Source organism: Bos mutus, chromosome 13 (genome assembly GCF_027580195.1).
Source record: "Bos mutus isolate GX-2022 chromosome 13, NWIPB_WYAK_1.1, whole genome shotgun sequence".
NCBI lineage: Eukaryota > Metazoa > Chordata > Mammalia > Artiodactyla > Bovidae > Bos > Bos mutus.
In genome coordinates, this window is record NC_091629.1 from 43274903 (window position 1) to 43302274 (window position 27372).

General features: G+C 45.2%; 1 protein-coding gene and 1 long non-coding RNA gene across 4 annotated transcripts in view; one reads left to right on the top strand and one right to left on the bottom strand.

Moving 5' to 3' along the window:
• Positions 1 to 7301: 7301 nt before the first annotated feature.
• Positions 7302 to 25005, bottom strand: RAE1 (ribonucleic acid export 1). 3 transcript variants are annotated; one of them, XM_070381511.1, is made up of 13 exons: positions 24811 to 25005; positions 24316 to 24392; positions 21938 to 22034; positions 21253 to 21357; positions 20225 to 20317; positions 16146 to 16232; positions 15116 to 15202; positions 14925 to 14996; positions 13855 to 13962; positions 11662 to 11768; positions 11502 to 11577; positions 10728 to 10922; positions 7302 to 7754 (listed from the first exon to the last, which is right to left on the bottom strand). In XM_070381511.1, exons 3-13 carry the CDS (start codon positions 22025 to 22027, stop codon positions 7668 to 7670), a joined length of 1107 nt encoding a protein of 368 aa, XP_070237612.1. In that variant the 5' UTR covers positions 22028 to 22034; positions 24316 to 24392; positions 24811 to 25005; the 3' UTR covers positions 7302 to 7667. The 3 variants fall into 3 exon arrangements, with proteins under 3 accessions (XP_070237612.1, XP_070237611.1, XP_005888038.1); XM_070381510.1 differs by lacking the exon at positions 24316 to 24392 and adding an exon at positions 24467 to 24522; XM_005887976.3 differs by lacking the exon at positions 24316 to 24392 and having other exon boundaries at positions 24811 to 25004.
• An 88-nt stretch (positions 25006 to 25093) lies between these two features.
• Positions 25094 to 27372, top strand: part of LOC138990445 (uncharacterized) — a 53860-nt gene continuing 51581 nt past the window's right edge. The window contains exon 1 of the long non-coding RNA XR_011466570.1: positions 25094 to 25197. This is a non-coding gene — a long non-coding RNA (uncharacterized lncRNA). The remainder of the gene's footprint in view (positions 25198 to 27372) is intronic.

Below are 27372 nucleotides of genomic sequence, written 5' to 3' on the forward strand. Positions count from 1 at the left end.
CAAGTCCCCTGTGTCAAGATGTCAGTGGTGCCCTGGGGTACAGGGCATCCATTGTTGGGTCACAGCTGCTGCTGGGGGGCCCTGGCCCAGGTTGTGACTCATCTGTGCCTCAATGTGACTCTGGTTGCTAAAGATGAATACTTTCCCCTTGCAGTTCACAGACCCTGAATTCTACCTGGGGGGGTTCTGTGAATGCGTGCTAAGTCACTTCAGTCATGCTAACTCTTGTGATCCCGTGGACTGTAGCCCGCCAGGCTCCTCTGTCCAGGCAAGACTACTGCAGTGGGTTGCCGTGCCCTCCTCTAGGGGATCTTCCCATCCCAGGGTTTGAAACTGCATCTCTTATATCTCCTGCATTGGCTGGCGAGTCCTTTACCACTAGCGCCACTTGGGAAGCCCATGGGATCTGTGGGTCCCAGGTAAAGACCACTTTGCTTTAGTTCCAGTTGCTGCTGTCACAGAGGGCCCACACTTTTTGACTTAAAGCAGCTGGAGGGCAGAGCCCAAACATGTCTCACAGGGTTTAAGTCAAGGTGTAGGCAGAGCTAGTCCTTCTGGCGACTCCAGGAAGGAATCTGTTTCCTTGCCTTTTCCAGCTTCTAGAGGTTGCCAGCATTCCCAGCTGCCAGCTTCCTCCCAGTCTTTCTCCCACTGCATCTCCCTGATACTCTCTCCCTTCTACCCATCTCTTCCACAGTTAGAGACCCTTGCGACTCCACTGGCCCCCCGGAAAATCTACCATAAGCTCCCTATCTCAAAGCCCAGCACCTCGGGCACATCTGCAAAGTCCCTTTGCTGTGCGAATGGGCATGGGAAGCAGTAGGAACCTTGGGGACTGATGGTGGTATGTCAGTGCATACCTTGGGGCACTGCCTCTGTCAGCCTTCTAAGAGCAGCCGCCACTGGGGTGAGGATGTGGATTAAACAGCCAGTCTCACCGGGAAGGCTACAGGAGTCTTAGTTTTTTTGCATCCCCCAGGCCAGCAGGTGTGCTGGGAAGCCTGTCCTGCCAATGGGAGCCCCCTTTCCCAGGATGGTGTGGCTAATCCCCGAGCTGAGAGTGGTCTGCGAGAATCAGTGCAGGGATGGGGGCCAGACTAACTCTGCAGCTAGAGGGAGGGTGCCCACCTGCCAGCAGGGGTCTTCTCAGTGAGCGCCAGGGTGAGACCCTGTCCCAGGCAAGTGCAGCCCTACTCTGCACCTGCTCTGGGGGCCCGGGAATGTGTGTGAAGGCTCTTGTAGGTGTGGCATGAACATGGGGTGTATTCCAGAGGGGACACCTGGTCATACGGCTGAAAGACACATGGCTACCTGGCAACACTTAGCTGAGGGCGCTGGGACAAAGCACCACAGAAATCTAGTTCCTCACACTTTTGGAGGCCAGGAGTCCAAGATCAAGGTGTGGGCAATGTTGGTTCTGTGAGGCTTCTCTCCTTGCAGATGGCTGGCTGTCTTCTCCTTGTCGTTACATGGTCTTTCCTCTGCGGTGTCTGAGTCCTAATCTCTTCTTTTAAGGACACCAGTCATACTGGATTAGGGCCCATTCTAGTGACCTCATTTAATCCCCTCTTTGAAGACCCTCTCTCCAATCCAGTCATAATTGAGGTACTGGGGGTTAGGACTTCGAGATACAACTGGGGGAGTGGGGGACAATTCTGCCCATGACAAATACTTCCTTTGCATCTGCAGGCGACTAAGTTGTTAGCCTTCAGAATCGTGCTCAGGGCCTTCCCTGCTACTCAAGGGCCCTCACTGTGGAGGCCGCAGAGGCCCACAGAGGCAGCCGAGCAGTGGTTCATGTCAGGTGAAGTCCAGAAGCTGAGGAGCCTTGAGGGAGTCTCTGGGCCTTGGCACCAGAAAACACGCACTGAGCTGAGGACAGTGGGAAGCAACCTGCTTGAATGCTTCCAGGCATTCTCTCTCAGAAAAAGTCAGCCTCCACCACACTTCTTTAAGGGCAAACCCCAGAGCCAGAAAGATCCATGAGGGAGTGGAAATGATGATAAACACAGTGCCCGAGGTATTCTTGCCTGGAAAATCCCGTGGACAGAGGAGCCTGGTAGACTGCAGTCCATGGGGTCACAAAGAGTCAGATACGACTGAAGCGACTGAGAACCCACACACGGTGCCTGATAAGGTGCCCAGGGTCAGCAGGGGCTGGGGTTTGACTCCACTGCAGGCAGTGAGTCCTGGCCAATGAGTAGCCAGTGAAGGGCCAGGGATAGGCCCCTCCCCATCCCCAGGCAGCCTTGTGAAATCTGGTGTGTGATCAATGGCCCTAAGCTCACCAGGGGCAGTGTTGACGTGGTATGGGGGCCTACCAGCCACATCTAAATTCAAGACTCAAAAGGAAGAGACTCCACTGCTGACCGGTGATGGGGAAGGGATGCTGAAGCCTTGGGGGTGACCCAGCACTGCCAGGGGCCGTGATGACCTAAAGGGTAGTGCTGGTTTGGTCCATGGGAGACAGGGGATTGACAATGTCTTAGTACTGTGTCCATGGCCTCTCCCCATCACCACCCTTGCCCCACACCTGGGAGGAAAAAAACCAAAAGAATGCATACCAGTTGCTTTTCAGGGGCTGAATTACTGTTTAAGCATGTGTGTAACTGGTTTTTCTTATTTGCTTTGGAAATGGCCCTCACCTTAAAGAATATTTCTCAACACATCAATGCAAAATTCACAACAGACTTACATCAGGCTTCCAAGTTATTTACTCTGTTTCTGTTTGCTCTTTGGTGACATAACACCTGTCATGATTAAAAAAACAAAAAAACAAACAAAAAAAACCCTCTCAAAACTGCAGCCACAGGATTTTCCTGCCTTCTCCTGCCTTCTGATGAACAAGATCTGTGAAACCCAGGAGTCCTCACTTAGCAGGAAATTCTGCAGAGCTATGAAACGCTGGGTCTCTGGGTGTCAACCTAGCATCTTTCAAGGAAATAGGACTCTAGTGTTGAAACTGCCTTTGCTAAACACTACAGCCCCAAGAGACTTCCCACCAGGCACTCTGGACCCCAGGACTGGGGCTTATATAGCTTGTTCAAGGGCCTGCAAATGTGTCTGGGGGTGGGGTTGGTAGCAGGAAGGAGAGAATGAAAATTGGCTTCAAAATATAAAAACAACCCCAAACTAATGTAAGTGTCCACAAATATAATACTGTCAAACTCTTCGGTGTTCCAAAGAGTCATCAGAAAACATGTTTTGAGAAACTTCCTGGTATTCTTGGTGATCGTTAAGAAATCATTGCCAAGTGTGAGTTATAGGCTGCCAAATAATCTCAGAAGTAAAGCATAAAAAAAGAAAAAAATTTTTTTCCAAACACTTGCAGCAGGAATATGTATGTAAGGTGGGATGTGGGTACATTTTAACATATGACGTGATGAGTGGGGAAATCTTCAAAAAGTCAGAGGGCCTGGGGCCCCAGTGTCCTGGGGAAATACACTGTGGTGGATTTACATTTCTAGTAGCTGCAGTTACAAAAGTATGACAGGGTGAAATTGATTTTATCATCCAGAATATTATTTCAATGTGATATTAAAAGAAGATATTTATATTCTGTTTTTGAAATCTACTGTGCCAAATTTTACATCTCCATTCTGACTAGACACACAGAGGCCTGGAGCACCCAAAGTTACTAAAATGCATCTTAAAATGGGCTGTTTGCCACCAATACCCATGTGGGATGGAGATTTTCTGAATCTTACTTTCCCAAACCAGGGCAGGGATGCTAAGGGTGAGCAAGTGCTCAGAGCCCCCCGCCCCCCACCCCACACAAGAAGGCCTCAATGTCCCAGGAGGAAACCAACAGGGACATTAAATCTTAAGCAGAAATTCAGGAATCTGATCTCTGAAAAACTGTCCCCTTCAGCATTGTGGCTCAGACGATAAAGAATCTGCTTGCAATGCAGGACACCCAGGTTTGATCCCTGGGTCAAGAAGATTCCTTGGAGAAAGGAACGGAAACCACTCCAGTCTTACCTGGGAAATCCCATGGACAGAGGAACCTGGCAGGCTAGTCCATAGGGAGGAACCTGGCAGGCTAGTCCATAGGGTTGCAAACAGTCGGACATGACTAACACTTTCACTTTGACTTTCATAATTTCCCACACAGGACATCAATCTTCTAAGATAAAAATGTGTTAAAGACTAGTCTTCTAGCAGCATCAATAATCCTTAGACTCTACTTCCCAACTATTTTACAAGCAACAGCAAACGGTGACCCACACCATTTCTTCTAATAAGCTGAAGTCGGTGAAATTGAATACAGAAGCTGGTCCCCAACACTGGCACTGGCGTCCTTGGCGCCATCTGCTGGTCACATTGAAACACAGCCTCCCTGAGGCAGAATCCTCTTAGGGGCATTTTGGTCCCAAAAGGCTCCCTGGGACAGGAAACTTCCCTCGACGCCATCTCCCTGAAGTTAGAGCATAGCAGCTGACATTTATTATGCGCCAGCCACTGAAGCCCTTCACACCCATTAGCTCTTTGAATACTCACACCGACTGTTTGTGGCAGCTACTTTTAGTGTCTCCCATTTTAGACGAAGTCACTGAAGCTCACAGTTTAAGTCACATGCTTAAGGTCCCAGAGTTGGTCATCACTTGACAGCTGAGATGTGGAGGCAGGCAGTCCAACTCTGAGTGCATGTTCTTAACTACATCATACAGGCATTTCATGCAATAAATGCTACTTGAGGTTATTGAACCTCAAGAATCCACCCAAATCAAAAGTCCCCAACACCTGGGTTCTAATGCCTGACAATCTGAGGTGGAGCTGATGTAATAATAATAGAAATAAAGTGCTCAAGAAATGTAATGTGTTTGAATCATCCTGAAACCATGCCCTCCACCTCCTGGTCTGTGGAAAATTCTTCTTCCACAAAACTGGTCCCTCGTGCCAAAAAAGTTGGGGACCACTGCCCTAAACCATGTAAAAAGAGGGACAGAAAAAGAAACCCCAATCCAGTATATTATTAAACATGTAATGGTAGCACAGCATGCAAAACAACATTTACCATTACTGTTAAGCCACGTACTGGAATAGGTTCTGTTGTCTGTGGCTTCACTTGACACAATTCATTCTAATTGTACCACCTACGAGGGGTCATGATTTAATTGGAAAATGCTGGCTTAGATGTTCCTATATGCATTCAACGTTCATTTCTTACAGAGCCTTTCCTTTAAAGGAAACTAAAATTTTGAATTAAAAAAAAAATCTCTCTCTCTCTCTCTAGGTAGCCCAGAACACATGGAATAGTCACCTTTGTGGAATTTTCACTGTATTTTTTATGGTAACTTTCTAGTTTGGGTAAGACATACTAGTTTTCCATGTAGTAATGAAATTTTTTTCTCTAAATTTATCTCAATGACAAATTTATTTTTGAGCAAATGTTGTAAGTGAATTGATTTAAAAGAAAAACAAGGAATGGTAGCCAAGTGTTGACTGTAGCATCTGGGTGTAGATAAATGGTCACTATAAAACTCCCAACTGCTTCACGTTTGAAATTTTTCATTAAAAAGTGTTCGGGGAAAAAAATGAACAACAAAACCTGTCTTCTCCATGAGGTTTACATACTCCACCTTCAATGAAAGCAACTCCATCTTAAACTGGGTATAAATTTTTAATGGCAGAATGGCTTGACACTAATTAAAGTGGAGTGAAGATTATACTTGGGTCTTCCCAAACTAGATGTCATCAAATTTATGAATACCTATTCAGCACCTGTGGCTTCCAGGTGGCTCAGTGGTAAAGAATCCACCTGCCGATGCAGGTTCAACCTCTGGGTTGGGAAGATCCCCTGGAGAAGGAAATAGCCACCCACTCCAGTATTCTTGCCTGGGAAATTCCATGGACAGAGGAGCCTGGTGGGCTCTAGTCCCTGGGGTCGCAGTTGCATTCAACTGAGCAACCGGGCACCTGCTGTAGGGAACACACAGTACTGGTGCCTACAGGGATGTTGAAGATGGAGAGTTCCTAAGAAACCCACATACCTTTTACAAAATGTGAAAACAAGTATCTTACGAAGTTTAATGATTTCAACAAATATTTACAGGTTCACTTTTATGTTTCAGGTTCTAGGCCAACACAGAACTGAACACATCTCCAGGGTTCACATCCTGGGGCCCTTACTTATAACTGGTTTCTACAGCCATAAGTCCAACCAGGGACTTAAATATTTTAAATCTGACAGTTAGAAAAGAACACTCTAAAAGGTCCATGACTTAATATGCACTATTCTATGGTCACTTTCAACCACAGCCAGTCACTAGCTTGTAAAAAAAGAACAGTGAAACTCTGGCTGAACTAAAAGTGATACATTTCTTCTCATTGCTAACGAACGTGGACTACCGAGACAATCAAGCTTGGCTAGAGCCCAGCTCTCTTCAGAGCCACATCTGCACATACATACAGATGACAGGGCTCAGGGCTGATTCATAAAGGAAAGGAAAAAATTAGCTGTAAACTTTTAACTTGAAAACTAAGAACTTTCTAGTGCACCTGCCTTTCTCTCTCAAAAAATTAAAAAAATCAGAAAAGCCAAAAGAAAACAACAACAAAACTTTTCAGACCAAAAGAATCAGAGTTAATAGTCTGAATTCATGTATGATTTGATAAGCGAAGAATTTAAATCACTGATGCAGGTTATGTCTTTTAGTAGAAAACTTTATTTTGTCTTTTAGGAGTAGGCAAACATGTCTTACAATATTACAATACCTGACTTCCACACTGAGCAAGTTAATTTACAACCGGCCCCAAAGACTAAAGCAGAAGCATTTGGGTTTGCAGGGTAAAAACACAACAGACTCTCATTTCTGATACTTACCAATCAGGAATTTTATTACATGAAATAAAAAAAACACTCCAAAATTATGGCTACTGGGGGCACGAGCTCAGAGCACTTTCCATGCAGTGGACTTGGGTTCTAACTGTGGAGTCCACAAAGGCATCACCCACTTGGGCTTCGCCCACAAAGGGCTGTCCTTCAAAACAGGAAGAACCATGTTCCAGTCACCAGGACACCCAGCAGAGGTGAAAAGCACTAGAATGTCAAAGATGGGAATGAGGGAAGCAAAAGAAAAGCACATCCAAACTCTGTCCAGCAATGCTTGGAGAGGCTGCTGCTGGACATGCCACCAGGCAGACACAACCCCAGCTCAGGACTGTCTCTCCTGGGGGACAAGATGTCTCATTTCCGAAAGGACATCTGCAATCACAAACCAAAACCCAACGAGGACGCTGAGCAGGACAACCACTTCAGAGCTCACAGGTGGGTGAGAGGAGAGTCGGACAAAGGGAGATTAGGAGACAATCTTCAAAATGTTTATTACAAAATACAGTACAGGCTCGCCAAATGTTTCCCAATGTTCTCTGATACATACACTGGATGAAGCACTGCAAATACCTGGCAGGCGCCCATGTGAATCTAGGGACGTCTATAATGATTTGAATCTCCTTGGAGGTACAGACGAAACCTGTAGCCGGCAGTGGAATGGAGACGGACAGTCACTGCGACCGCCGGGCTCCTGCCTGCTGAAGAATGACATCGTTTTCTCCAGAGGTTGAAATCCACATCCAGGGCTGACAACCTACTGAAAGCTGGGATCCAAATTCGTACAGAGGCAGAATGGAGAGAAAACTCCAGACAACCCACAGGTCTCCAGCCACTACTTCTTATTCCTTGGTTTTAGCTCTTCAGCTGCATTACGCAGGAAAATGTAATTTTTCTTTTGGGGATTATAAAATTCATGTCCCTAAAGGGGAAAAAAAATAGTATCTTAAAAACTGATGAAAAATCAGGTTAGCATTTTGTGGGCACTTTTAACATGCCAAGTCCTATGCCCTGTGTGTGAAGCATAATCTGTTAGGAGTGAAAGAGGTAAATGGAGAGCAATAAAAGTCAAATCTTAAACAAAAACTTCAGTCCCCAGAGAAAAGGTTAAGGATGTGGGACTTGCAATGTCCCCTTGGAAGGATGATCTTTTACATATTTGCCTCTTCAGCACTGAGACTCCTGTCAACCTTCCACCCACTGCTTTACTGCTGAGACGACTCCCCAGACAGCACAGCCTGGAAAGGGGAGGCTGGTGGAAGATGAGCTGCAGGCTTCTCAGTATAGGAGACGCCTGGTCTGTGACGTCAGAGGGAGCAGACGTGCCGTCCCAGACGCCAAGGGAGGTGAAGTGCAGGTGTTGGTGTATCTGCCGGGGAGGGAGGGGGCTACATGACACTGGGGGAGCTGGAAACACCCAGTTCAGGCCAGGTTGTGAACAACGAGGGGAGAAAGGAATGGCAGCCACAAAGGCTGTAAGTGACAATGACAGTGACAGGAAGAGAGCAGAGTGGGGACAAGACAGAGGAGTGGAAACCCACGGTAACCAAAAGGCCTGGAACACAGAGGTGGGCAGGGCCTCTGGGTGTACCCTGCCACCTGCTCTGCAATGGCACACTTTATTCTCATTCCTTGACAGTTATGCCGAGATGGTTCTAGAAATTCTGCTCAACCAATGACCAATCATTCTCATAATATACAAAATATAGCTTTTCTTATTGGTTATGCTAAAGCAGCAACCTAATATTAATCACGTCATCATGACTCCATACCACAGATAACTGTCCTTCAACTAAGAACAATGGAAAACTCCTAAAACAACTTTTTTTAAAATTAAAAGATTATAATTAAGTATTTCACTGTAAATTGACATTAACTGTTCAGATTAAGGGATTCTGAGCAGCATTCAAATCAACAAGCTTTGTTTGTACACTTCTTTCAATCTACAACTATTTTTCCAAGGCTTGAAAACAGAACCCTGAGTGTCATGTGAGTAAAACATGGACTTTTGATGTGGCTGCAGGTCGAGCAGGTGAAGAAGAGGAGTTCCATCACAGACCCACGGGGACACTGGGGCCTCAGGTCAGAAGCTGGCTCCGACCCCAGACAGGCAGAATCAAAAACAGCATACTCTTTGTAAAACCGAGGGTATGGCTTCCACAGGTGAATGGATAAACAGTGATCCCAGACCACGGGATACTACTCAGTCGTAAAAAGGAACAAACTAGTGACATACTCAACAGCAAAAAAGCGTACCTAGTGTATGACTCCATCTGTATAGTATTCTAGAAAACACAAATTTATCCGTAACAACAGAAAGGAAATCAATGTGTGTGTGAAAGAAAGCATTACAATAATACACAACCTTTTGGGAGATAACTGTTTGTTAATCTTGACTGTGGTGATGGTTTCCTGGGTATATAAAGATACTGAAACTGATCAAAGTATACTTCTTACATATGTTATGTGCAATTTACTGCATTTCCATTACAACCCAGTGAAGTTGCTTAAAAAAGGGGTGGGACGGGGGAGGGGCAGCTGCATGGCTCACAGAAGCAAAGGCTCCGAGAGGCTGAGCCTCCCCAAGGCCAGAGCCGGCAGTACAGGTCAACAGTGTGCTGAGTGGGCAAGATGTACTGCACGGGCCCAGCTCTTCTGAGAGAAAGAGACAGAATCCAAGGCGATTCCAAGACTTCTGCCCCACTGGCCAGGTGGTGTTTAAGTAAAGAGGAACACAGGAGAAGCAGCAAGCCTGGAGGATGAAAGGAGACGGGTCGGAAAATCCACCCGGTTTTTATGTCCTAGGTTAAGGTGCTCAGGGGGTACCCAGGTGCAGACACCCCATTGGGATGGGGACACAGGGAGAACTGGGGTGCAAGGTCAGGAGGCAGGTTAGACACAAGAGCCACTAGCTTATGAGGGAGGTGCTTCATGAATGCAGATGCACCTTGAGGAACCTGACGGAGAACCACAGAAAAAGGCCTGCATGCAAGAGTTGGGAAGAAGAGCAGAAGCCACCAGAGATGGTGAGCAGTCCAGAGCAGGAATACAACAGACAACAGAAATGTCAGAGACCAGGGAGAAGGCTTTGTGAACGGAAGAGGAAGGGGTGGCCCACAGTGCCCAACACAGACAATAAGCAGCTTCTGGACCGGACAGGACAAAGGCAGCGAGATCCCAGCTACAGCTCCAGGAAACTGAGGAGGAGACAGAGCTGGGGAACAAGAGGGCAGGCGGTTACCCCTCTGGGCGAGTTTACCAGGAAGGGGACACTGGGATTCTTAACGCTTGTTTCAGAACAGCTGAAGTGCGTGCTTACAGACCGCAGAAGGAGACAGGGGATAGGAAGAGAAGATGGAATAACAAGAGGCAGAGAATAATGGAGTTAAGTGTTTTGGGGATGGGAGGGGAGGCGGGGCAGGATGAGTGAAGACAGACACGTGTGGAGGCGAGACTGTGGCTGAAACCTGAGTGTGAGGGTCAGTTCTTTTACTATGGCACTGGGATGACTCAAACACAACCAGGACCCCATCAGTCTGTAACTTCCCTCCCCAAACAGCGAACAAACAAAAAGCCTATGCCTCTGGTGAAGGCTGGGCACCTTGCCGAGCCCTCGTCACTCTCACCCAACAACCCCCGACATCCCTGAATGACTCAGATGCCCCCGAGTGTCGGCTGCCGGGTTTACGCTGACCAAGCAGCTCACGTGGGCATGTTCTCAGGGAAAGGCCGAGAGGGAGGCCCTGCTGCTTCCTGCTGCGGTGAGGTGATGTGACAGGCCACGTGCAAGCCACACAGCACGGCTGGAGAGGCCTCACGACCAAGCTCAGGCCTTCGTACACCAGAGCCTGGCTCTGCTGCCGGACGGCGCCAGTGCAGGCCTGAGGACTCTCACCTTTGACCAGTCGTAGCTGGAAGCATACGCAAATATGTTTCCATTGTGATTGAAGCAGCAGGCCGATATCGGCTGATCTAACTGTTCCGAAGTCTTTAGTTTTGTTCTGGCATCCTTGTCCCAAAAGCTGAATCTACCATCAGATCCCACAGTGGCAAGGGTGCCATGGACAGGATGGAACGCAATTCCATTAACCTATGAAGGATGGATACATACAATGAGGAGCAGAGAAGGGAGGAGAAAGCCGGTTTTTGACAATGCAGACTCCCTGGTTCAATGAGAACATAAAATGAACCACCATAATTTCATTAGAGCTGATGGCCTGCTGATCACATCAGAAACCAGCCCCGCTTCCTGAACCAACTGACAGCCCAGGACTGAATCTTGTCTCTTGTTAAAAACACAAGTCAGCAGAAGTTAATAAGTATGTAAGCTAGTGGCACCAAGGGGCCAACCTCAGGAAAATGCCTTTTTCTTTTTCAGCAAATAGCAATTTCTCAGTTTTAGCTAAGCGTACCAACTGTCTACCAGCACTCATACAGGTGGAAGTTGCTCCCCAAAACTCCTAAGCTTGCATTTCAGAAACAGAGAGAATGAAGAGAGTCAACATGTTCATAAAAACAGAAAACCGAAACCTCCCACGTAAGCCATTTATCCCTGGACATGAACACACACAATGACAGTGATCTTTTCTGATCCCATAATGACTCAGCTATCCACCGCCAAGTCTAGTTTCTAGACACATTCTCAGGATTAACATTTCTAAAGACGCACCGCATAGATGTCCTGAGGAGCAGAAGTGTTGGTCCCGTTAGATCGATGACATTTAAAGGTGAAGTTATCCTTGGCACTGAAAAGCAAAGGCCCAACTTAGCTTTCCTTCAAAACAAAATGTCTCACACGAACACCTGCAAGCTGGCCAGGCCTCACTTACGGATTTGGGGGGTTGATGTAGTGGATAGCAACTCTCCCCTCGATGCTTCCCAGGGCAAAACCTGTCGGCTTGTTCTGTTTGTCTTTAAAAATAGCCACACATCGATGCTATAGTTGGGGAGAAAAAGTATACCATCATCATGTGAAGTGTAACATTCCATAAATAACGTGAAAGTAAACAACTTGTACTCCATTTTTGGGTTTTGAAAGAACCAGAAACATATTTCTCAAACACGATGAAGACTTTTCCATTCCTCCAGTAGGCATTATTTTTTTATTTAGCCACATGATTTTATGAATAAACCGCAGACCACATGCTTCCGTCCAGGTGCTGCTGCTCCTCTGCCACCCTGCAGGCCTCACTGTCACTGCAGCAGGGCACGCACCCCTCAGCCCCACCAGCTCCTATTCTGGCACTGACCCCCTGGTGGGTTGGGAGGACACGTCACTTTGATCTGCAGCATACCACTGACTAAGCGAGTGCCCTCTAGGAAGTCACCCAGTGTCCCAGGGTCTCTGCGTCCCCAACTGGAAAAGGGATGTAGTGTTGGCTGGGGGAGGATGTGGGAACAAGGGTCAAGCATACAGTGGATGTGGCCAGAACCTTCTAAACCATGAATAAGCTATGCAAAAGCTAGACACTGCACTTGATCCAACACTGAGCCTAAGGGCCCAAAGGAGGGTCTCCTGGACCCCACAGAAGATCCCAAACAAACAGCCCATGGCCCAGTCTCCAGAGGCAGAGATGCACGGGTCCACACTCCTGTTGTCATTCAACAAGAGCTGCGTTCGAGTTGGAAGGAGAGAAATGGTCAGATTCGAAACCACACACAGGGTGCAAGTGAGGGTGGTGGTTAATGAGATGGGGGAGGAGAAAAGGAAGGGCAGTGAGTAAAGGACAACCCCTGATTTCTGGCCTAGCCAGAAAAGGTGGAGGCCCCACCTAGTGAGATGCAGAGCATATGGGTAGGAGCAGGCTGGGGGCAGTGGGGAGGCCCTGGGCCTGGTATGGGATGCTTCTGGGCTGAGATACGTTGGCGGGGGCGGGAGGACAGGCGGACACGCATAGGAGCCGTCAGACTGCGAGTGCCCTTGTCAGGAGCACAGAGGGTAGGTAGCTAGGGATCCAAGACTCCAGCCCACCACACACGCCTAACCAACAGTCATAAACAGCAGATGGGACTGTGCTGAGGTTCAGAAGGCAGTGACCCAGGGCAGACGCCTGGGGAACCTCAAGATACAGCAAAGAAGACAAAGCAGCAAGCAGAGGCAGGAGGTAAGAGACTGGCATTACAGAGCCCAAGCACAAAATCTTAAGAACATATAGTAAGAATATCGGTGAGTGCCACGGTTGTGTTAAGATGAGGGTGACAAGTATCCACTGGAGTTACTGACTAGGAAGCCATCAATGGCCATGCCAGAAACAGTTTTGGTGGAGAAACAGGGGCAGAAGTCTCAAAGGAGTGGGTGAGAAATGAGTAGGAGGTAGGGGAACCAAGAAAGCTCGTTTAAGACACTTGACTTACAAGAGGAAAAGGTACCTAGCTGGCTGAGGATGTGGGGGTCAGAAGAGGTTTGTTTCCCAGGATTAGACTTGAGTCTGTCTTATGCCAATGAACAAAAGTTGCGGGGGTGAGAGGGGGTAAGACGAGATACAGGAGGGAGGTGGGTGGCTGATAGCCTGAGGCTCCTGAGAGGTGGGTCGGCACAGAGCCCAAACAAAACTGGCCACTGGAGAGTGTGGCCCACCCCTCAACGGGGGGTGGGAAAGGCAGGGAAGAGGCAGGTATAGCCAGAGTTCTACATTCAGCAGGAGTAAGATGAGGAAGCTTCCAATTATCAGTTTCTGTGTTCTAGGACTAGAGGCTGCAGATCAGATCTGCAGAGACAAAGGCCAAAGGAGTGATGGATCGGAAGAGAGTGAAGAAGATCTAAGAACGTGTGGCAGGCAGGTGGAGACCGAGCTGAAGGCAGAAGCTACGGACTCCCAATTCACTGTGGTGTGTACCCATTCAGCAGCATTCTGCTACCCAGGGGATGTCTGCCAAGGACGGTATTTACCCACTAATACTGTGTTTATATCCTTAAATTCACCTCCTTTTAATATCCAACAGTATAACAATTTCCACATGCAGGCACTTACTCCCTAAGATAGATGCTAAATACAAGCTTCCTGATCTGAATCGTGACTCACCTGATGCTTCAGTGGAGACTCTATCCTCCTGAATTCAGAAGGCTGATTCTCTAACTGATACACAATCAGGCCCCTCTCTGCAGTTGCCACCACAGCCATAGGATATATCTAGGAAAAACAGGAAAGCAGAGATCTACTTAAAGTGGGGTGTGCTCTTTCGTATACCAAAGTATTCTATCAATTTTTTCAAAGTTGCAAAAATAAATAAACTTTTTTAAAATTTAACAATCCAATGGTATTTACATGTTTCAAGGTAATCTAGATAAATCATATTGGAAAGTAGCACGTACCTTTTTAAAAGACTCAGTTTTCAAAACTATGAAATATTATGAAACATTTATTTAGAACATTTACTGAAGAATAGAGAAGAAATGAAAATCATTGTTCTACCACGCCCTTCAAATGATAACAGTTGTCAGCATTATGGTATGTTTTCTCTTGTCTTTTTGAGTGTTTTTTTAATACACGTGTGTATACATATGTTTCTATATAATTCACATCCTTTACTAAACGTGTTCAGTGAGCACCACTCCACACATTTTCCCGAGAACACTAGTGGTGGCCATCTAAGTAACATTCCCTCAAATCAAATGACTGTGTCTATCTAGTTGGCCCAATGGGTCATTTCCAATGTTTCACTCCATTATACAGAACAAAGAACATTTGCATCTCTACTTTTCTCATGATAAACTCCTGAAAGTGGAATTACGGGGCAGTTAGTACACTCTTAAGACTTATTGCTACACCAATAAAGAAAGTTCCTCAGCTTCTATCCCACTGAGACAGACACCAAAGGATCTAGTCCCACATCACAAAGTTATTGCCAGTTTTTGTACTGTACGCATCATACCGGTGCCGGCATGGCCTGTGACTGAATATGTTCACACAACAAGTGACTAAAAAAGTGTGACATCCAGTTTTCTGTAGTTCTGGAACATATGCAGTACAAAAATCTAGGTTTACGACAACTGAGGCAATCCAAATTACATCCCACATCTATAATTAAAGTCTGAAGGGCTTTTACATTGTCCTCTAATTTAAGATATCATAAAAAAGAAGAAATTCCGTACCACGTCAGCACAGTAACACCTTTCAGGGAGCTGTAACACCATCATAGGATTTGATGATCGTGTATCCCAAAACTGAAAGACAAAAAAAAAAAAAAGAACAAGTGACCAACCATTCAGAACTAACATCCAGATAGTGTAAGAATAATGTCCCCCTTGGTCAGGCCAGGAAGTCCCTTGACTATACAGCATACCTTCAAGGTCTTATCCCAGCTCCCAGTCATCACACAGCTGTAGTTTGGTGCTTTGATCCAATGTATTGTTTTGACAGGAGCATCGTGCTTTCAAGACAAAACCAAGACAGATCAAGGTAAATGTAATATAACATGCCACACAGCTTTGGCTCTGGAAGTTCAAAGAGAAGGAATTTTAAATATTGAGGTCATACTCAACAAAAACCAAAGGATAGTTTCGTCCTTCCCCATGACCAAAACATTCTGTGTAACATTCCATACCAACAAAATTTAATTTGATTTGAACCATAATTAACTAGTATGAGAGTGAAGGGGGAGGTACTCAGAAACAACTCACAGGGAGAACTCCACCACAGCTGTGTCACTGAGAAGACAAACATTAGAGATGGAAGAAGTGCTCTAGCACACAGTACTGCCGTCTCAGGGTATGTGACACCTTCCTGAAAATGTCTCAGTGTCAAGAGGCTCTTTCCCACCAGGCCTGACCCTCTGGTTCTAGGCTCTCTCCTCTTCATGGTTTCTACTTTTCTTAGCAGTCTTCACACAAGAACCTGCCTGCCATCCTCAAGCAGGCTGTAAAAGCTCCTGAAATAGGAAGGGCGCCTCTCACTCACTGCTGTGTTTCTACTCCAAGGACAGTGCCTGCGGTATCACTGGCAATTGATACATATTTGTCTAATGAACAAGTGACCAAATGAAGCCTGGGACAAGGCAAGCCACACATGGGTGCTGGAATGCTGAGCATCAGTTTTAACACTGCCTTTTATAGATCTGAACATCACTAGCTCCTTATGATGCAACCTTCAACCACACAAATGCAGAAGACCCTTGAGAGGACTTGTGAAACACCAGTAAAAACGAGACTGCTCATAAAATTGGTGTTATTTTGTGCTTAAGAGGTTTCTGGTATATTTAAGTCTAATTGATTTGGTATAGTTGAACTGCACCTTTCCTGTAACAAAGAATAAGAATCATTACAACCCTGCCTTGCCCAGCATCTCTGCAGAGGATAAATTTTATTATTTATTACCTGTGCAATCTGTATCGCCTGGTTACTATTGAGGTCCCACATTTTGGCAGTTTTATCACATGAGGCTGTAAATACTTTGCTCCCATCCTAAAATAAAGTAGAAAAAATTCCGACATTCTAATAAAAATTCTATATGTACATTTAGATATTAGATTGAACATACTGAGGAAGGTTTTATTTTGCAAGTTTTATTTTTCCAATTATTTGGGGGCTTGTGTATTGCAAACTACAATGTCATATACAAAACACATTTCCAGCGCTTTTCAATCATCAATTTTTTTCTAAGAGAGAATGTGTAAACAGGTTAATAAAAAATTTAAACAGCATTTAGAGTTATGTAATGAAAACCGAGTCCCTCCCCGACCCCAGCTCACTGTTCAGAGGCAGTCATGGTCACTGGCAGTCTCTAGGAATAGCCTTTTACATCCTGTATCAATGTGTATGACCTACCAGGAACCACTTACATTTTTTTTTTTTCTTATTTTCATCAATTTCAAGCCTCCACAACAGGTACAAGAATAGTACAATGAATACTCACAAACCCATCATCTAGGTTCCCAATTTAAACATTTTGCCACATATACTGTATCCTTCTCCCCGCAATTTCTGCTCTATACCACACATGTTCAATCATTATTACTTGTGTTCAGTTCAACATCTAATAGCATTCTGAAGTGCATGCAATAAAACTACACTAATTTACAATGATCATTGGTCCAATATAAACTACAGAACAGCTTAAAAAATTGGCAATCACCGTGTTATGGTTTTAAAATATTCACATATAGAATTCATAAAGTACGTCAGTCAATTATGAAGTACAAGACAATTTAAAAACAGTAAGTACCAAGCTGAAAATCTAGACCAATCATCAACAATTCTTTTTCCTAAAGGGTGATATAGTAAATATTTCAGCTTTGCAGGTCAAGTGGTCTCTGTTGCAACTCCTAATTCTGCTATTGTAGCTAGAACGCAGCCATACACACTGTCAAATGAATGAGTGTGGTTGTGTTTCAAGAAAACTTTATTTACAAAAGTTAGCAATGGGCCAAATTGGGCCCATGGGCCATAATCTGCAGACCCCTCCCACTTCATTTCTGGTTCCACAGCTCAAAGATTTACCATTATCCTTCCCTAGCAAAAACTTATTTGAAGCTCTCCATCTGAAAGAAGAGAGAAAATCTTCTTCTCTATTAATGAGGCTCTAAGGCTAAGTCCACAAATCCTTGGAAAGATGCTAATGCGGGCTGTCCTGAGGCTGAGTGAAACACTGGCCCCTCAATCTCATGAAATGCTGACCCTACCAGCGGCAGGATGCCAGGCCCCAGTGGACACACCAAGACAGACCCAGTCTATCAAAAGGCTGAGGCAGAAGAATGAGATCCCTAAATGCTCCCAAATCAGCTCCTCTAAGCTCCACCTGCTATGTCCACGCAGCAAGCCACGTCCTTGGACTGCTTGGAGAATCACCCTCACCAAGCTGGGCTTTTACACCTCGAGGGTAACTCTGGCTCTTCTGTGCCTTTCCATACATGCCTTCCTCTTCCAGAAACCAGCTCCTATTTCCTATAAGCCCCTGTGAGAGAGGCTGTCAGTGCATGGGCTCTGGAGCCAGAAGGTCCAGGTCTGGGCTCAGCCTTTCTCTCTGTTCCCTCAAGCAAGTCTCTTAACCACTCCCCAAAGGCGCCATGCTAGTCTTTGAGTGACTGGATAACAGACTCAGAGAGATTACGTAACTTGGCAAAGCCAAAAAGTGAAGACAGAGCTGAAATTTGAATCCACACTTGGAATGGATGACAGAGCTCTAAAGCTATAAGCAAATGGTTTGCTTTTTCTTGCCTCATCTGTGAAGATTTCAGTGCACCCTTCCCAAACTTCATAGTTGCCTTCTGGGTTCTGTCCACCCAGGACAGTGCATCCTGCCTCTCTAAGAACTTAGCTCCCTGAATTGGAACTCTTAATGTCTATATTTCTCCTCCACTAGACGGCGCACGGCTCTAATGGAGATAGAGAAAGGAAATGGGCGGTGTACATTTCTGTACAAGGTGACTCACTAACACTTGAGCAACAGAGTTCTGGTGTCAGGTAATTCTATTTCTTACCATACTTGATAAGACACTTACAATTCTGATCTGTTCTCTCATCAGTAAAGAAAGACAGGTAAAATAAATCAGTGGTATTTAAAATCTACTCAAATGGCTGCTTTTCTATGTGTAATTTAAAACTATTATTAATCTCATAATAACCTAATCAGACGAATCAGCAATACATTTACAGATGACAGAAAATGCCTTAGAGAAGACTTTCAGAGATGATTAAAATGGGAGCAACTCAAAATATTCATAAACAGAATATTTATAAATTATAAATTTATAATTTATATAAATTATATAAACGCTATATGTAAGCTAAATACAATCATATAAATGCATGGTGTGAGTAGTCTGGTGTTTCTCATAAAATTAACATAAATTTTTCATTTGACTCGGCAAGCCCACTATTAGATATAAACTCAAGAGGAAAGAAAATTTATATTCACGGAAAATCCAGTATACAAAATGTTTATAGCAGCATTTATTCACTACAATCAAAAATGGAAAACCACCCACATGTCCTTCAGCTTGTGGACGGCGAACAGACGGTGAACACCCATACAACGCACCACTACTCAGCAACAAGGAGGACTAACTGCTGCCAGATACAAGCTGGATGGGCCACGAGTGCACTGAGCTGAAGGCAGCCAGACTCAAAAGGATTCTGGTGATGGCGTTCTAGTAAAGGCAGAAACACAGGGACCGAAAACACACCAGTGGTCTCCAGGGGAGAGCGGCTGAGGGGGATCTGATTACAAAGGGCAAGAGGAAATCTTTGGGCTGATGGATCTCTTCTATATTTTGATCACAACTCTATGCATTTCTCAAAACTCACAGAATCATACACTTACAAGGTTCAATTTTACTGCCTGCAAACTACATCTAATAAAAAAAATTCTATGAGCCCAGGGAGGGACCTTGAGACTTAGCTTCCTCAGCACATCTGCCAACTCTGAGTCAGGCGCTTTTGTTTTCAGCTGCCAGCAGGAGAAGGAGGGGAGGGAGGCTGGGCCCTTCACAGCCAAGGCTCCTGCTGAGCGTGGCTTCACCATCCCTGTTGGCTTCTTTGTAAATGGTATACCTTCATTAAACTCCCCAATCACCCACCTTCTGCCCTCGAACAAAAAAAAAGAGAGCTCAGAATTGAATAAACTCAAACACATTAACTTATAATGCTAACGTTCAGTATTTGGGAGGAAAAAGAATTTCAAAGAAAGGAAATATTTCAAAAGTCTAATAATGGTAAAGGATTAATTTTCCCCATAGGACTTACTTCCTGGGACTGTAAATTTCTAATTTTAAAACAACATAGGCTCCTGGCACATCAAGAGACATAGGAAAAGCTTTAATTGTCTAACCCCTTGCTCAAAAAACGGCAACCTGCTCCAGTATTCTTGCCTGGAGAATTCCATGGACAGAGGAGCCTGACAGGCTACAATCTATGGGGAGTGCAGGGTGCACAAAGAGTCAGACATGACTGAGCAGCTAACACTTTGCTCAAGGAGACAGGTCAATAAATTAATGGAATTTTTAAGCAAGAAGCTTTCAGAGAGACTAACTAAAGCTAATATAACAAAAGTTAACTGACTATATTATGAATATCAATCAATGACTATATTTAAATTCAGAAACAGCATTTCTAAAATGTGCATGGGGCTGCTGCTTCTAAGTCACTTCAGTCGTGTCCGACTCTGTGTGACCCCATAGATGGCAGCCCACCAGGCTCCCCCATCCCTCGGATTCTTCAGGCAAGAATACTGGAGTGGGTTGCCATTTCCTTCTCCAATGCATGAAAGTGAAAAGTGAAAGTGAAGTCAGTCGTGTCCGACTCTTAGCGATCCCATGGACTGCAGCCTACCAGGCTCCTCCATCCATGGTATTTTCCAGGCAAGAGTACTGGAGTGGGGTGCCATTGCCTTCTCCGAAAATGTGCATGCATACATGCTATTTGTATTTCAGGTCACATAAAAACATAATGAAACTTACATCACTCCAGCAGACATCTAGGACAGGTCCCGTGTGCATCTGTTGGGCTTTTGGAATAGTCTGTCCGCTATCTTGAACTTCCCAGCATCGAACCTACAATAATAAAACAATGCAGACACAACAATTAATGATAACCCCTATGCTCCCAGCCATAATCAGATAAACACAAATTTACACGACAGACACTTTCCCCTATCAAACTGGCGTAATAAAATGAATAATACTTGGCACCAGCAAGGAGAAGCTGAAATCTGAACCAGTGGTAGCTGTACCCTGTGTCTCAGATACTCCCTTTCTGGGACTTGAGGATTTCCCATGATGTACTTTGTATGTGTTATCTGAATTCATCTCTACAACAGCTAAACCTCTGTGTACTTACTGTCATCTCCATCTTATTTCAGGATATGAAGCTTAGAGAAGATAACTGGCCTAAGTCCCTCACTTAAGTCAGCAGCAAACCACTATGCATCTATCTGATTATGAGTATGGTTAATTGGTTCAAGTTTGCTCCAACAAGCCACCTGCACTTCTTTTGTGAAGTGCTTCTAAACATCCTTTGCCTTTTTTTCTACCAGAATTTTTACCTTTCTTTTTGAATACTACAATTTTTGTTTGGTAAGTATAGTGTTGATGCAGGACTGTTAATATAGCTAAAGGTGAAAAACTTTAACATAGCCTAAAGAACATTTTCAGGATGCCTAGAAGGGAAATTCACACAGAGCATCAGGGACAACATTTATTTTCCATGAATATGACACATGATTAGGGAATATACTTCAAGATACTGAACAAGAGTATACATTTTTGAATGATGCATATGATTTTGCTTTCTTAAAAAATGGCACAAGAAGTGATCAATGCCTGCCATTCAGAATGGTTCAGACTCTTAAACTCATTTCTTTAAAAAAAGGTAATGAATAAGCCATAAGTTTGCTTTATTCACTTGGAGCAAAAACAAACAAAAAACCCAGCCCTGCTCATACAGAGAGATACATGACAGAGAGAACATGCATTTAAGAAGCACTTACATCATTAGCCCACGATCCTGCAATAAGAAAGTTTCCCGGCAAGGTTGGGGGGCTAAATGATAGACAACCAATGCTATCATCAGGAGAGGATGTTACTTCAATATCCTGGGGTGGAAAAAGTCCATGTTAAAATGTATACATCATCATGATTTAATTCAAAATTGCTTCCTTTCTCACCAACACATCAAGGTCAAGCGTCCCTGTTCCCAAGAACTAAGTTAATCAGACCTCACTCACTTGGATAAAAAGGCAGACTGTAACCCAGCCAGTGAAGGTACTGGCACTGTTGGACCCAGGCAGCATCTCAAAGCCAGGCCTGCAGCCACGTTTCCCAACAACGGCCCCAGGTCATTCCTGCCCCGCAGTGCTCAACCATTGTCATCACCTGCCTCCCTCTCCCAGAGAAACTCTCATTCCACAGTTGTGGGCTGGACCCTGGGCACCTGCAATCTTAACAAGCACCTCGTGTGATTTTGGTGACTAGGAATGTTAGGGGAAATAGGACACCAGTCCAGGGGACACACAGTTCCTCTGCTCCAGTATTTGAGAAAGCAGGCTGAACAAAATTTCAGCGTGTTCACCTCAAAGGAGGCTCCCACACCAACTGGGATTCTCTTGCTATCACGGATGTGGGATTCTCTGGCCTGTGCTGTTTCTAAAAACCCTGTGAAGCTGTATGTGGTACCTTCATAGGGTTGTGATTATCTGTGGTTGTGCTGCCAAACATGCTGGTCCCACCAGATCCAAAACCCGAGGTTGTTCCAAACAGACTCATTTTGGCCCTAAAAAATAATGGAAAAAGTAAAGGACAAGTCCTCTCTTAAGTAATAAACATCCCTAAGAGGCAATAAAAAGATACAGTTAAGTTATAGAAGGGATATAGAGAGTAAATAAATAAATGACTTGATGTCAGGCTTCTCTCTTCTGAGGAGATTTAAATATGCAATAAGCAGAGTGCCTTTTAACAATAAGCTTTCTATTTTTAGAAGTTTTTAATGGAAAATTACAAAGACAGGAGAGTTCCCATATATCCCACATCCAGTTCCCTTCTTCCATTCATCACAATTAATTAACCAATATTGATACATTACAGCAGAGTATTTTTTAGTCACCAGCTAGAAAATAAATTCATTTTTACACAGTTTGAGACACAGTGCTGAGCAGCAGGAATGCAACAGGAAACCAGCAGAAGGCTGTGTTCTTCCAGGTTCCCACTTAGTGACAGCTCACTTTCCTCGTACAAATTTCTGCACTCTGGTTTAGGTCACTATTTCTGCATGAAGTTACTAAGAAAAGCAACCAATCTTGGCAGCAATCACAGGAGTTTTAGAGTAATCGACCTTTATCTGGTTTGGCATTGTGCTGGACATTTGCCCGCAAGAATTCCCCACTTTGAGTTTTTTAGGGGTGCCATAGTCTAGTAGGCCCACCTAGGTTAGAACCACGCCTCTGCCACTTCCCAGAACTGGGATCCTAATCTGACCAAGCCTCATTTTCCCTATTCTGCAAATACAGAGAATATTAACACCTTCTCCAGGGTTGCTCTGAGTATCAAATCAGATTATCTATGTAGAAAATGTAGTATCTAGTGGACAGTGGGTCATAAGCAAGTTTCTTTTTTTCCTTACAAGGAGAAAGTATATATATTCTCTCTCTGATGATTCACTTACATTGATGTCATATTTTCAATTCTGTAACTGGTTAGTAAATTCTTACATCCAGCTGCCTACCCAAAGGAGCCTTGCATGAGTGACATGAGATAACAAGAGTAGCATCTCTTATCATGACAACAAAGAATATGAGGAATTTTGGAAGATATCTGAGTTTCCTGAGCTTCAAGAAAAATAAGTGTAGACATACTAGGTCTATGAGTACATTAATATCTCAAAAAGTGACTCTCTGCAAGGATGTGGCACTTGCTGACCCCATCTGACTCAAATGATTGAGATGAATTTGGGACATCAGCTAACTGTGTGAGCAAAGGAATGACAAAGGTTCTGCAATCAAGCCCAGGAACTAAATATATGATTTCGGGCAAATTATTTAGCCCCACTGGCTCAGACAGTAAAGAATCTGCCTGCAATGCAGGAGACAGGGTTCAATCCACAGGTCAGGAAGATACCCTGGAGGAGGGCATGGCAACCCATTGAAGTATTCTTGCCTGGAATATCTCACGGACAAAAGAGCCTGTGGGGCTACAGTCCACGGGGTTGCAAAGAGTTGGACACGACTGAGCAACTAACACTTTCTCATCTACAAAAATAGACACTAAGATCCACTTGAAGTGAAGCTGCACACATAGTGCCCGAAACCTCTGTTCCTTCCTTCTCCTCAACCATGGAGCATTAATCAGCCTCTGCGGACCGTATGTTGTGCAGGACACTGGGAACCCACAACAAGTTCAGAAGGCAGGTGTTCATCTCTAGTCTACCCAGTCTCTCACTCCCTCCTTGAGCACCCCAGCTCTGAGGGTTTCCTTTCTGCCTGTGAACACAACAAGCGCCTCCCAGTTTGAAGCATTCCTACCAGCTGTTCCTGCAACCTGGGGTGACGAGGCCTCCCCCGATGGAGGGAGTCGCTTTTTGAGATTATTAATGCGCTCAGACCTAGTATGTCTACATTTCATTATTTTTCTTGAAGCCCAGGAAACTCAGATACGTTCCCAAATCCCCAGCTTTCTCAGTGCCAATTTTCAGGTCCCACTTCAAAAGGCAGCTCCTCTTGTGAACTTTTGGGGGTGATGGAAATGGTCTAAACTGCACCGTGATGATGCTTACACGACTGTATTAAACTTTCCAAACTCATCAAAATGTGCACTTTAAATAGGTTACAGTGTGTAAGTGACGTTCAGTGAAACTCTTGGAGCATCTTTTTTTTAAAGTCACCTTCTCTCCTCAGAGGCTTCCCTGCTTTCCGAAGGTATAACACCTGATCCTCCATCACTAGCCCCTTTTCTTCACAGCACCGATCCCCATCCGGGACTTGTCTGCAACCAGCCCCCTCCCCAGGAGACTGCCAGCTCCTAACGGCCCAGAGCTGTCTGGAAGCTCCCCTAAAACACACCTGGCCCGCAGCACAGCGCCTGGCGTGTCACAGATGCTTGCCTGGGCGGAGTGTGTGCACACGGATATAATAAAACACTTGGCGGAGGAAAGCAGAAACAGAGTTAACTGCAGACAGCGATAAGTGTAACAAAGGAGCTCAAGCACGTTACCCTGGGAGAGACTACCAAGAATGGTCAGGGAAGGTCTCCGAGGCGGCCGCTTGCGTCTGAGGAGAAACCAGACGTGTAATCAGGAAGGGCAGAGGCGATAGGGGCTGCCCATCGACTCTGCCCTTTCTCGGTGCCTCAGTTTCCCCACAAAAACGAGGGGGTCAGACTAGCGGTGATCTTAAGGCACCCTTGCAACTCCGACGTCCCTCCCAGGGGCCACTCAGGAAGCTCGCCAACGGTCCGGCTCGCGCTCCAGCATCTCGCGGCGGGACGCACTCCCCCGGGGACCCGGCCTCAGCAGCGCCATGGCGGCGGGGAACAAGGGGAATCCGCACGGGGCCTACCTGAGAGTCGCGCAGCGGAGGGAAGCCGGCAATGGGAAGCGGGAGGAGCTCGAGAGCCTGCGACCCCGCTCGGGCGCGGAGGAGACAAAGGCCACGTGACAGGAACGCTAACCCCGAGGGACTGGGGTCCCCTCACGCCGGCCGAGGAAATTGCTTTAATTACCGCGGAGACATTACGCATGCGTCCCTGAGCCACTTCCTTTGGCGTCCGGAAGTCAGGAAAGGAAAGAAAAGGCTTCTCCGCCCTCAAGGCAATGGCACATGCGCAGAAGCACTATCGGTCGTAGAAGTCCTTGCGCCAGCAGTTTGCGGATTGGTCGAAAGTTGGTGTCCGTCGCAGTTGCCGAGCGACCGCTCTGATAATTCCGCGGTCCCGGCAGGAGAAAGGTAGTTAGAATCTTCTCTTGTGAATTTACTGTAGCAAAATTCTGATTGCCGCCAATTCACGTTCAAGCCCATCCTTCGAATAGCTGGTGGTTTGCTGCCTGGGTCCCTACCGTGGCCTCCCTATTTACGAGTATGGTATCTTGAGCCATCTGGGCTCTATGACCTCAGTTTATAGCTGTAAAATGAGGACAATGATGCCTAACTTCCAGGACTATTCTTAGCTAGGCTCAAGAGCAGTAACACGAGTGAAGGTCTTCTGTTAAGTGTAAGGTTCCATAGTAATATTAAGGGACTGTTGTGGCGCACATATGCCAATTCTGAATATATCAGCTGGCTTCCCCCTCCCCCTTTATGAATATCTAAAGGAAAAAAAAGGGGGGTTGTGGTACACACACTGAACCTTCTCCTTTTCTACTCAGTGTGGGCTGCGTACCAAAAACCTTGACGTCTGAAGCGGGGAGACTTTCCGGGGGGGTGGGAATCTGGGGGACCTAGTTATAGCATGAAGATTCAGAAGGTCCAGTGTCGGTCTAAGAACCTAGAGTTTTAGCAAACTCCCAGCTGAAGTCGCCAAACGGACCACAGTTGAGCACCAAGAATCTATATGTTTAGAAATCACTTGGGGAAACTGTTTAAAAAATAACTGATGCCTGGGCCTCATTCTTGAAGATTCTGATTTAGTTGGTTTGGGGTGGAACAGAGGGAATTAATATTTTTTAAAAGCTCTCAGTGATTCTAAAATGCAGCCAGAGTTAAAGAACTCTAGTCTAAATGCTAATAGCTCGTTTATTGTCTGGCTGCTGTTTATTATCTGGCTGCTCCATCTCCTGTAACTTCCAGAGCAGCCCTATAGGGTAGCTGTCTCCATTTTATAGAAAAAGAAAAGGAGGCTGAGAGAGGTAATGTGACTCGTCAGACATCAAACAGCAGTTAAGCGACAGAGCCAGTTTAAGTAGGTCCTGTACCTAACTCTCCCAACCAGCAAAACCTTAGAATCATCTCTGACAAGTACTCCCTCCTCAGTGACACCTTTCCTCATTCTTTCCTACATGAATCATCTCATACCATCTCTCCTTTCATCTTTCAAAGTCCTCTCAGTACTTATCATATTCTGTCTCACACGATCATGGGTGTATTTGCCTTGTCCAGCTTCCTAGATTTTAAACTTTGTGTTTTACGCCCACATATATAGCACCGAGCACAGTCTTACATATTTTGAGGTTTAATGTGTGTTGAATTATATTCTCCACGTCCAAGGAATCTTCCAGAAGCCTCTATTATATACAGATTCTTGTATAATACTGGTTATTCAGCATACTTTAAAAAAAACTTTCTGCTGTTTAGGAATATGTAATTGACAAGCTGCTTTTGCATACCCTATCCGTGGGATTTCTTTGGAAGGAATGATGCTAAAGCTGAAACTCCAGTACTTTGGCCACCTCATGCGAAGAGTTGACTCATTGGAAAAGACTCTGATACTGGGAGGGATTGGGGGCAGGAGGAGAAGGGGACGACAGAGGATGAGATGGCTGGATGGCATCACTGACTTGATGGATGTGAGTCTCAGTGAACTCCAGGAGTTGGTGATGGACAGGGAGGCCTGGCGTGCTGCGATACATGGGGTCGCAAAGAGTCGGACATGACTGAGCGACTGATCTGATCTGATCTGATCAGTGGAACAATAGTAGCAGCCTGTGTACCAAATATAGCAATAACATTCCAAGGGTGTTATTCAAACCCACACTTGCCCTAACAGTTACACTACAGAATAGCTATTATTACTGTTATCCCCATTTTACAGTCAATGAAACAAAGGCCAGATTGTAACTTCTCCCAGTTACAAAGGCAGTGAGTAGAAGTGGAACTGGGATGCAAGCATCCTGCCCCTCAAAATATGACTTTACAGATGGAAGACAGGCTGTGGTGTCACCTAACTTTTCCCCTCAGAAACAGGAAGAGGGATCAAAACCATCTATATCAGGCGGTATGATTATTGAGCCATAAAATAAAGGTGAAATTATGAAAAAAAGTAATTAAAATTCAGCTTTGGTCATGGCTATTATTCACATTAGTAAGTCCTTCTGCAGTTTTAACACAAGGGGATATTTATGAATGACTATAGAGCTTCCCAGGTGGTGCTAATGGTAAAGAACCTGCCTGCCAATGTGACGTAGA